Source organism: Schistocerca piceifrons, chromosome 1 (assembly GCF_021461385.2).
Source record: "Schistocerca piceifrons isolate TAMUIC-IGC-003096 chromosome 1, iqSchPice1.1, whole genome shotgun sequence".
In the NCBI taxonomy this organism is placed as follows: domain Eukaryota; kingdom Metazoa; phylum Arthropoda; class Insecta; order Orthoptera; family Acrididae; genus Schistocerca; species Schistocerca piceifrons.
In genome coordinates this window covers 103,586,545-103,598,213 of record NC_060138.1, presented here as the reverse complement: position 1 = coordinate 103,598,213, position 11,669 = coordinate 103,586,545, and the positions used below count along the sequence as shown (strand labels likewise).

The 11,669-nt window shown below is 37.9% G+C and overlaps 1 protein-coding gene across 1 annotated transcript in view; it reads right to left on the bottom strand.

The window, feature by feature from the left end:
• Positions 1-1,563: 1,563 nt before the first annotated feature.
• The window catches only part of LOC124784377 (cilia- and flagella-associated protein 57-like), a 76,056-nt gene continuing 65,950 nt past the window's right edge, over positions 1,564-11,669 (bottom strand). The window contains exons 5-7 of the mRNA XM_047254098.1: positions 2,058-2,207; positions 1,830-1,938; positions 1,564-1,694 (exon numbers count right to left, since the gene is read on the bottom strand). Coding sequence (XP_047110054.1) covers positions 1,564-1,694; positions 1,830-1,938; positions 2,058-2,207 — 390 coding nt within the window. The remainder of the gene's footprint in view (positions 1,695-1,829; positions 1,939-2,057; positions 2,208-11,669) is intronic.

Sequence of the window (11,669 nt, the reverse complement as noted above, 5' to 3'; positions counted from 1 at the left end):
GACAGGAATTTCTCAGGTGTCAAGAATGAAAGGGATGTTGTCGCCTCCTGCTTGCGGGACCTAAATGGACACCTGCATGTGACTTGGCAGCTGACAGCTGTGTTTTCACTTTGCATGGCCACCAGTGCACCCAGACTCCTGGCAGCGTGTGTGATGACATTCTGTGCAGTCCAGTGGATGGAATATGCTTCGTGATCAGAAGACTTTTACCAGTGTGATTACTTGTGGTAGGTGTTTCATGATGGTATTCCTTGCATAGTTTGAATGAAAAAAAAAAGCGACCAATGTAATTACTTCTTACAAGACCTGAATCTTTCCAAACAGCAGTGAATAATGAGCAAGAGAAATCCATCTCCTGGAAACTGAATTTTTTAATAAAGAAACAGTATACCCTTAAACCTCCCTTTGTGAGATCCTTCCTTGTCACCACAGTGCCACCAATTCCCAGGTAGGGGATGGAGATGTGGAGAGGGAGGGGTGGAGGGATTGAGGGTTTACCATGAGGGGAGGGGTTAATTAACTGAGCAATTTAATTAAGTAGTCAATCTAATTGATATCAAAAGTGTACCTGTATCAGCGAGGGGAGGGGGAGATGGAGGATTCCTGAGTCTTTGAGAGGAAGAGGGGATGGGGGAGGGGTGGGGAACAGTAGGTTAAGAACCTGTCAATCAAAAGGAAGGATCTTAGCAGAACAATAGGTTAATGATAAGTCAATCAAAGGAAAACATTAAGTTTGCCCCTGAGTGCATACTTCCCCTGATATAGGCAACCTGCAATATTGGGGCAATACCCCTGTTGCCCTACTACTTATATGATGCACTCACTCTTAATGAGCACATGGTACAATCATGCTGAGATGCTGATTTAACTTTGTTTGCCCACCTAAAACAATTGTGTAGAATTATAATGGAGTTATTAAATACAGTTTTCATTCAAACTTTTCCACAACAAGTGTATAACTCAGTCTTAAATATGTTAGTATCAAAATCCAACCTGTAATTAACAAGACTTTTTCCCTTTCTGAAGTCAATGTTGTTGCAAATCATGTTTTATGTATTTTGGCAAAGGTAATATATATATTGGTATATCTGTTGTACTAAAATGATTTAATGTTTTATGAGTCTGAATGCATTAGTTACTTCTGGAAAACTATTCAACTTTGAATTGTTAATTACACAATTAGTTCTTTGAACAGTTCTTTATGGGTAGGGTAGTGTGTGACCTCAATGACTTTCAAATGATCTTCAGTGTTATACTACAGATGAGACAATTGTGCACGTTATATTTCACTGACAGAACTATAAGAACCTCCATATCTCCCAGGCCATCCCAGGACCCACGTGCCAAGGACAAGGATGGGAGGGGTAAGGGATATCGTGTCATTTCAGTATCGGCACTATCTTATCTCCGAGGTCATTCCAGAGATCGTGACATCAGCAACAGTACGTCCAGCCACATTCCAAGGGTATGAACAGTGAGGGGAGGGAGAAGCCCCCATGCCCCACATCCCATGCACCCATGCTTGGCAGCTAAACACAATAAAGTGAATTGCTGAAAATTTTGTCAACTGTATTTGCATTGCTGACTTCCAAAAATGTGTTCAATTACTGTCTCACCTTTCACATTGGTAAATTTCATTTCAAGCCAGAAAGCATTTGACGTGGAATATTGGAAAGAATAGACAACATATTTCTCTACAAGTAATTTTAAACTAACATTTATTTATTTATTGTATGGCAATACATATACATAGATTACAAAAATACTATACATCAGCATTTAAGCACAACTCTCCAGCATAAAATAACACAAATAACACAACTATATACCAACATAGTCTTTTATGTATTTTATAACATCATTCATTGCTGTCAGGGAATCCTTGAAAGGACTCTTCTTTTCATGTGCAGGACATGTTGATACAGCATGAGCAACTGTCTGTCGTTCCACACCACAGTCATACGACAGTGAGAAAAATTTCCCTACTTGTAGAGAGTGTCTGCACATCATCCATGGCCTGATGCAGTTCAGAGTAGTCCAAATTGCCTGAGGCTGGCCAAATCCGCGAGGTTTCTTCTGGGCGCAAGGCAGCTTAAGGTACTGTGGAGAATAGTTTCATTGCCAGCAGCATTTCCATTCATCGATGGTATTGAATTCAGTTTCCATGAGAGTCCTGGCTGTGATGAGTGTGGGATGCCTTTTTCTCTCTGCAGGGAATACGTCATTCATTATTGACAAGTCAATGTTATTAACAATCTTCTGGTATTTACGCAGTAGCCCCTCTTCCATCTGATATCAGGAGGTGGAATGTGGCCCAAGAAAGGTAGCCAGTATGTGGGAGTACATCGTATTTAAAGACTAACAATGCACATGGCTTCATTAAGTTGGACATCTATCTATTTTATGTGTGGACTATCGAGCCAAATAGGCATCTAGTACTCTGCTGCTAGGTATACCAATCCAAATGGTGATAGCCGGAGACTGTCTGCTGACGATGCCCAAATGAGAGCTGCAGAATTTATGGAGAATTTTGATTCTTGTTTGATCTTACCAGATAATCATTTAAACCAGCATTTGCTTATAGAACATAAATAACAAATTAGGAATTTGTGTCTGTTGGAAATGAGTTTTACCTTAAACACTACCACACAAAACCTGAAAATGCAAACTAAAATCAAGTCCTGTTTAACATCCCAGTTGTTGCTCTCACAAGCAGATGCCTGCACTGTAGAAAATGAATGAAGTCCAATTTTTGTACCATGATTTCTCTGAGGTTATTACAGCCACCACTAGCTGGCTGCACCTTATTTTTTTATTTTTTTTACTTGGTATGCCTATTCCATTGATCCATACATGCGAGTGATTTGCCTGGATGTGGGACGTGTCAATGCAATTGTACAAATACAATTAATGCTACAGAATAGTGATATAATACAATGATATAGATATTAATAAGTATCACTTTTTCTCATTTACAAGCTGTCATTTAACTAGTATAGCAATTCACAATATAACATTATACCTATAACATTAACACTGTAACATTAACATAATATTGTATCGTCCATCTAATGACTAAGAGACCAGATACATCTATTATTAAGGGAGGGCATTACTTCTGGAAAATAATTCATCTAAGGAGTACAGTCCCTTAGAAAAGTCTATAGTTCGTTCTTTGAACCAGGGGTAGTTTTCACTCTCACAGATGACATCACAATTTCAAAAATGCAACAGAATTGTAAATTATTTTCAACATCTATGATGCTGAAAAATTCTAAAATGTATGCAAAATACACAGGCAGCAAGATTATCCAGGGCCAAGTTCAGGATAAATATGTGTAAAAAACGATGTAGGGCCTATGCCCAAATCAAGTAACGTGATATCTTAATAGTGCAAAAATATATCTGCAATGTAAAAGAAAGTGTAAGTTGATTTCCACATATGCACATATTCGCCAAATTAATGTCCACAATACAGAAGGATGTACTCCAATGCTGGATTTCCATACCTAATAACACTTGACATTTTAGAAAGTATGCCTAAGGTTTCAGTGTGGTAGAACTAATCTGACCAGTATTATAACTACAGAAAAATATGAATCATCTACAATACTGCGCTAAACAGACAAGTATTTTAGCAAATTTGCAGTTGAATGCAACTATTTAGGCCTACTATTGAGGTAAATCACAATAAACCATAAAATTAAATATTTCCGCATTTCAATTATTCTGAAACACCATTTTAGAAGGAACAAAGATAATGCTTTGTGATATTTACTATGGAGAATATTTAATCGATGCCATTCATTACCAACATTGCTACTATTATAATTGACACAGGCCTACCGAAGGTTGCGTACAATAACAGCAGTTTGTAGTCAGAACTATTGTAGCGAGGCTCTCTAAAAGCTTTATGGACTACATTATTCTCTGCAATTATTGTGCCACAATATTCTAAAAATGTCAGAAAATGTAATGTTTAGGCCTACATTGCAGCAGTGCCTAAATATCTGAAGTGTCAATGACTGAAAATGCATTTTATGGGAACTATGGCTCCTGAAAATAATAAAAGTATCTGTACTGAACTACATCTCTCTCTCTCTCTCTCTCTCTCTCTCTCTCTCTCTCTCTCTCTCTCTCTCTCTCTCACTCACACACACACACACACACACACACACACACACACACACACACACACACACAAATGTCTTATTAGGTAAGAAAGGAATGAAGTGCTTTATTATGAAATAGCACTTAAGCTGCAAAACGAAAGTAACAGCAACAGTCTTTAAACACAGGACCAAAGACAGTTACAATGGGAGATGTAACATTTCCAAAGACAGTATCAGACTTGATATCTAGAAATAAGTAAAAGTACTTAGCACTTACTGTGAGATGTCTCACACTCTGCAAGCACAATGAATCTCCAAAACTTAAATATTGCAGCGTCTATACTGTGTGCTTAACTCATTAATATGCATGCTTATCATAATATAAGCAATACTTCTACAAAAATTCGATTTCAGATACCTTGCAAGCACAATGAGGCATTAAATGTTGCTAACATGTAATGCAAGTCATTGTATGACCACCATCCATTGCTATAAAAGCTAAAAAATGTGCCGCAATATGTGTTAGGGTTATGTTATTACCTATAACATACAGATTTAGAGATGTAGAAGTTGTTACTTAATGTCAAGCCCCAACCACATCATTCATATTTAGACTTCCAATAAGCAAGGCTTTAAAAAAGTGGCTGTAAATATTATGAGGTATTGTATGTTAACTGTGAAAGTATCAACGTTATAATACATGGAAAACAGAAGGTGATATAATGTGATTACAGAAGCATTAGTTGTGAGGAATTATCAATAATTGTTGAAGTGATGTGCTTATATTCCACAACAGAGTTGTCGAAAAGAAAGATACAAGCCAACATGTACATACCTAAACAGCCTTGCACAGGGATACAACACACGATTCATTCAGTAGTGGTCTCCAGGCTTTTAATACCATGTTCTTTAGCCAAGGAACACATAAAAATTTCCACATTTCTTGATACTTAATACAATCTATAAGTTGGTTACCAAAATGTTATCCATTCCTGCATTTAAGATTTGACATATAAATCTCACTCTACAGTAGGAGTTCGCCTATGTTAAACAGTGTGCCCCAGCTGTCTTATCATATAGTGTAACCCTAGATGAGTGTGTATATGTGAGATGTCAACATTTTGCTCCATCTAGGAAAACCTTTACAGAATTACCCAAAGTAGGCTGGTTCCATTACCGTAGATTTATAGTGTTGTTTCATGCAGCAGAATACTATATGAAACCCACATGCACTGTGTATGCATTAATGAGGTCATAGCATATTCCACAAAAACTGGTGGCAAATAGTTATGTAACAGGATAATTTAACAGTAAATTCCAAGATTTTTGTGTGACAGAGGGCGAAATCAACATGGTCAAACTGTGCCACTGACGGGAGACAGCAGACAAATAGTTAAACACCACACAACGACTGATCTGTAATATTTTCTTTACTGAGACCAAGAGGAAGTAGCGGTAGTCCTATTCAGCACTCGTCCCCATCAAGTAGCAACAAAGTATTGGCTGAACCATCACAGGCCAAGGGGTTTCTGACTGAACACATCACAGTCTACATGCATACGAGACACGTTACCGGACAGGGTGCTCAGACACATTGAATGGAACCCACTATAATTGGGTGATTGCAAATGGTCATGCAAAGAGAGTGTGCAGTTCTTATGCACTGTACAGGATTTGACTGTAGCAGGAAGGTGGAGCTGCAGCAGTGACAGCAATCAACAAAGAGCTGTAGTGCTGCCATAGTGCTTCAAAACCATGTCATATAGTATATCGACAATAGATTGTGAGCATCTTTGGGTGTAGGTCTTAAATTTCCATGCACAGCTGCTTGAGAGGAGGAATACTTTTTTGTCCAACAGTCCCACAATAACTGCCTGCCCATAAGGCGTAATATCCTTTCTTGCCTTTTATAGTAGGGAGCTGCATATCTATCGGTAATGTCAAATGTTCTTTTTTTTCTGCAGAATTCATACTGACACGTGTGTCTCTGTAGAAATTGCTGATCCTGGTGTGACCGAGAAGTGGCAAAAACCATATTGTCACACAGACGTGGATCGTATATTACTGAGGAAATCACACACACAGTGTGATCAGGAGCTTCACTCTTTCCAATGATCACAACTTGGTATCCATTGGTCTGCAACTGTCACAAACTGGAATCACAAAGGACACGACCAAGCCATGTGTAGCTGCAGTGGGATCAGACAACCAATGATTCCGCACAGCAATACTATGCCTTCTGTGACCTGCTGACCGAACATGAAGGACAGCTGGGTCTGTATGGAATTTCTTGATATCAGCTGATAAACTGAGAATCTATGACTTGGCGCCATTCTCGTTGGGACCTGCTAGTGCAACCAGAGAACAGACAGATCTCCTGGTTAGCAGCCACAACTGTGCCATATCTGCCGGAGACATGAATGGCAGGAAGTAAGGTCACATTCTGGATCCTGTGAGGACATCACTTTACATATTGGATAACTAGGATTTTACCTTTTTCCAGAGAGGCTCGCAAGGGACTGTGGATGCATGTAGCAATCAACCACTGGTGCTTTGATCGCCATATTGATGACGTCTCCAAAATTATTTCTTCTGTTCTTCAAGAGGAGCACAAACGATGTATACTAAATACTTAACTCAAGCCTATAAGTTAGGATATAGAAGATAGCAACTGAATAAATAAATGCAAAGTTCTGTTTAAAAAAAAAACAGTTGGAAGAGTATGCTGAGTCACTGCCTTCATGATAATCACAATCTGAATATAGTAACTCCAGTAGCCACCTTCCTTCTGTTCTTTGTGTTGTATCACAACTACGTGATAATAGTCTGCAGCAGCAACCTGCCTAGTTCACTTGTTCTCGTCACAGCTGATCACATGCATTTTCGTGAAATAGCACTCATGCTAGGCACACTGCGCGTAACATCTGACACCTGACACAATACTATCTGCTTAAGCACACCGTTGTAAGACCACCTTCCATTGCTAAAATTGCTAAACAAATGCAACAACACATTCTAAAATGATATATGTTATAAGGACATAATGATATTTTACTGTAAGCACACTGCCTTTTTATAACTCTTTTTCTTAAAATACCCACTCATCCCCTTTCTAAAATATAAATTGCCAGAAAAAATTGTATCACCTAAAAATAAGGAGTTTAGAGTAATGAAATGTTGGGAAAACATTTGTGTAGGTAGCAAATTCAAGTGATTAACATTGCAAGATCACAGGTTAATGTAAGCATGAGATACATCATTCTAAATGTGAAGTGCTCATACATTAATAACTGGTGTAACCGTCAGATTGTTGAATGCAAGCACGCAAACAGGCTTGCATTTTGTTGTCAGTTTTGTTGCCAGATGTTACTTTATGGGATGGAATTTCATGCCTGTTGCACTTTCTTGGTCAATAGGGGGGTGGTTAAAGCTGGTTGTGGATGATAATGCAGTTATCATCTGATAATGTCCAATATTTGCTCAATTGGAGACAGACCAAGACAACATGTCTACACTCTTAGAGCATGATGGGTTACAACAGAAGTATGTAGGTGAGAGTTATTCTGTTGAAAAACACCCCATGGAATTCTGTTCATGAAAGACAGCACAACATGTCGAACCACCAGAGTGACATACAAAATTTCAGTCAGTGTGCATGGGATAACCACAAGAGTACTCCTACTGTTGTGCGAAATTGCACCACTGACCATAACTCCTGGTGTAGGTACAGTGCATCTAGCACACAAACAGGTTGGATGCAGGCCCTCAACTTGCTCCCTTCCACACAACACACAGCCATTAGTGGCACCAAGGCAGAACCAACTTTCATCAGAAAACATAACAGACCTCCACCCTGTTCTCCAATGAGCTCTTGCTTGAAACCAATGAAGTCGCAAATGGCGGTGGTTTGAGATCAGTGGATTGCACACTACAAGGTGTCTGGCCCAGAGCTGTCCTTACAAGTAACAGATTTGTAACAGTTCGTTGTGTCATTGTGGATGAACTGCTGTTCAAATTGCTGCTGCACATGCAGATGATGCACCAGAGCCATACACCAAACACAATGATCTTCCCCTCAGTAGTGCCATGTGGCTGCCCAGATCCTGGTCTTCTTGTGGCCATACATTCTTGTGACCACCGCTGCCAGCAGTCATGTGCAGTGGCTACATTCCTACCATGTCTTTGTGCAATATCACAAGAAGAACACCCAGCTTCTCATAGCCCTATTACATGACATCGTTCAAACTCTGTGAGTTGTGGATAATGGTGTCTTTGCCTCCTCAAAGCATTCTTGACTGACCTTGACATCAACTCATCATGTCCAATTTCAGATATAACTAACACTCACGAGTGTCACACCATTTATTTAAAACAAATCTGACTAGAATCCCCATAGTGGCAATTCAAGCACCACTCTTATGCGTCTGGTGCAAAATTTGAATAGACGTCATGTTTCAGATGTAGAAACACCCCTACAAACTTTCATTTACGTCACACTACTCCTTGTTGATGATGCAATTTTTGTCACCATTGGTGTATAAGTAAACACACAATTTCAAATGACTAACAAGTAGCAGTGTGATATTGTAACACAAATATACAATTGGTTGGAACAATCATTTTGGAGACATCGTCAATATGATGATCAAAACGCCAGTGGTCGATTGCTAATTGCATCCATAGTCCTTGTAAATGGTAAAATCCCAATCATCCAATACATAAAGTGATGTGCTCACAGGGTCCAGAAAGTCAACTCGCTTCCTGTCATTCATGTCTCCATCAGATGCAGCACAGCTGCAGCTGCTAACCACCAGACCCATCTGTTCTCTAATTGCACCAGCAGGTACCAACAAGCATGTTGCTGAGTCATAGTTTCTCAGGTTCTTAACCTTGGCTGATACGAGAAGAGCCTTGTGGGTCTGGCCTGTCTGTCAGGTTGCACCAGCTGGTTGCAACAGGCATGGTATTGTTATGATGAGTCGTCAGTTCTTCGATTCCACTGCAGCTACACATGGCTTGGTGGTGTGGGTTGTGGTTCAGTTGATGACCATTGCAAAACAATAAATACCATAACTGCAGTCGTTAGGATGAGTGATGACTCTGGTCACACCATTTAGCCTATTCCTATAGAAATAAGTCACACACATCTAGTGACAATGTAGTTTTTGTTGTTAAGGCTCTCAGTAACACCATGATGAGCTATTTCCACAGAAGTACACATGACAGTATGCGTACTGCAGAAAAAATAATAATATTCCTGCTGAACAGCACAGTGATATTCCCATGCATGCACCATATAAATAGCAGTACATCTGATAGTGTGATTATTGTACAGTTGTATAGTCAGAGGAGCATGTCAACATGAATCTATTGGTTGAGGGGCCAATCTCCTGAAACCACCTGCTAATCATGTGATGTTACCAGCAGACATGTGGCTCCCCACTAAAAAGTGGAGAAAGGTTATTACACCTATAGGGAAAGGCCATTATTTTAGAACTGTTAAAAAATAAGTTTTCCTCCCTATAAGCAGCTGTGCATCAAAATTTAAAACCTGCAACCAAAGATGCTCATTGTCTGTTATTGATATGTGTTATACATTGACAGAAAATGAACCGCAACACCACCAAGGAGATGTGCGACAGAAACGAAAATTGGTACACATGTTTCTACATCCATGAGACGGTGTATATTCAGATTTGGTGCCAATTGCATAAGAGTGGCGCTAGTAGTGCCACTATGAGGACGCAAGTCAGGTTGGCTCTGAATACATTCTGTAACAGTCATGAATGTTAGTTACCTTTGAGACTGCATGTGTTAAGTTTTTGGCAAGATGGTTTAGCATGTTTACAATTTTTTTATCACGTGTATCATTTTGTTCAATTTATTACAAAAACCTTCTTTTGGTTAAAGCTGCTCTTTCTAAAAGATTTCTTTCCAAGAAACTGTAACCAGAAGCATAAACTCCTTTTCTAATTAGTAAATTTACTAAATCCTTGGAATACAATTATCTAACATTTAACATTCATGCCTTTTTAAATTTGAAGAAAATTTGTCAAGAATGGAAGATAAAAATTTCAATAAGTCCATAAATCTCATTTTTAAATTTTGCTGTTTTTTTACCAAAGTTAATACATCTATATTCATTATTTTCTATTAAATCTATTTCATTTTTCACATAACTGAGTTCTTTTATGAGTAAACTATAATAATATCCTCATAAATTATATTAACAAAGTGGTAGGGGAGAGTCAGACAAAAATGTGTAGATGGGTCAAACCTGGTACCTCACAATATGAAAAACAGTGATACTAACTTCTTCACCATAAAAAAATGTGTTGCAAGAAGAAGTTAAAAAAAACCAAGAGCGAGAAGAAAAAAAATTGAAAAGAACACTTTTCAAGCCTAGTAGGCCTACATCTGTTAGTAGACCTAAAACAAAATTCCAGAAAGGTAAATGCAGTCTGGCAAAAAAAATCAAAGAAGGTGTTCGATGAGAGTTCTAGCTCTTCAGACAAAGACAACCCTAAGGAAACTTGCATATTTTGCAACAAGTTGTATGCACAGTCTCGTTTGAAAGAAGGGTGGATTCAGTGCATTTTCTGTCATGGTTGGGCACATGAGGCATGCTCAAACACTGAAGAAGAGGATGACATATTTGTTTGTAACTTCTGTTCTTAGTCAACTAGGGCTAACTTTTGTTTGCAAAATTTGTTCAGTTCTTCATAGTTAATAATTAAATTTGAAGGGCTTATTTCAATAGTGGTACAAGTCCTTTTTTGTTCATTCTAAGAAACAGAGTCCTTAAAGTTAAAAGAGTGCTGAAAAATCTGCAATTGAAATACTCAACTGGAGATTTTTCAGCACTCTTTTAACTTTAAGGGCTCTGTATCTTAGAATGAACAAAAATGGACTGGTACCACTATTGAAATAAGCCCTTCATTTAAAGATTTTTTTAAATATGCCAATTATGTTTATTTTATAATATTATAAACTGACAATTTACCTTATAAAGTAAAATTGGCCTAATAACATTGATTTTTAAGTATTTTAGGCCGAAATATTTAGTAAAGGAACTTGTGAGAGTCCAAACTATTACATTTATTGAGAGTTTTGAAGTTTGTATTGAGTTAAAAGTTTTCAATAAAAGTTTTACAATAGTATAAATTGTTTTGTATTGATTTAAAAGGGTACCCGATTTTACCCAACCCATGGGGTAAAACCACTGAACTGCTGAACAAAAAAATTGTAAAAAATTGTGTGTTAATTTCAGAGTCAAAACACAGTAATATGTAGATAATAAATAAGTCAGAAACCCAAAAAGCTATGCTTTGTTGAACTATTGCTAATAGATATGTTTTTACAACAATTTTAAGTTTTGGTACATGGTTTTGCCCAATTCTCCCAACAAAACGTGAATATTTTAGTTGTAAATTACAATTATTTCATAAAGTATTCATATATTTTCCAATTAAATGACTGAATAGTAGCATTTGCATAGAGAATACATTTTAGATTTACTATGTCTTGATTCTTCCTCTGATTTTAGAGGTTTCATTT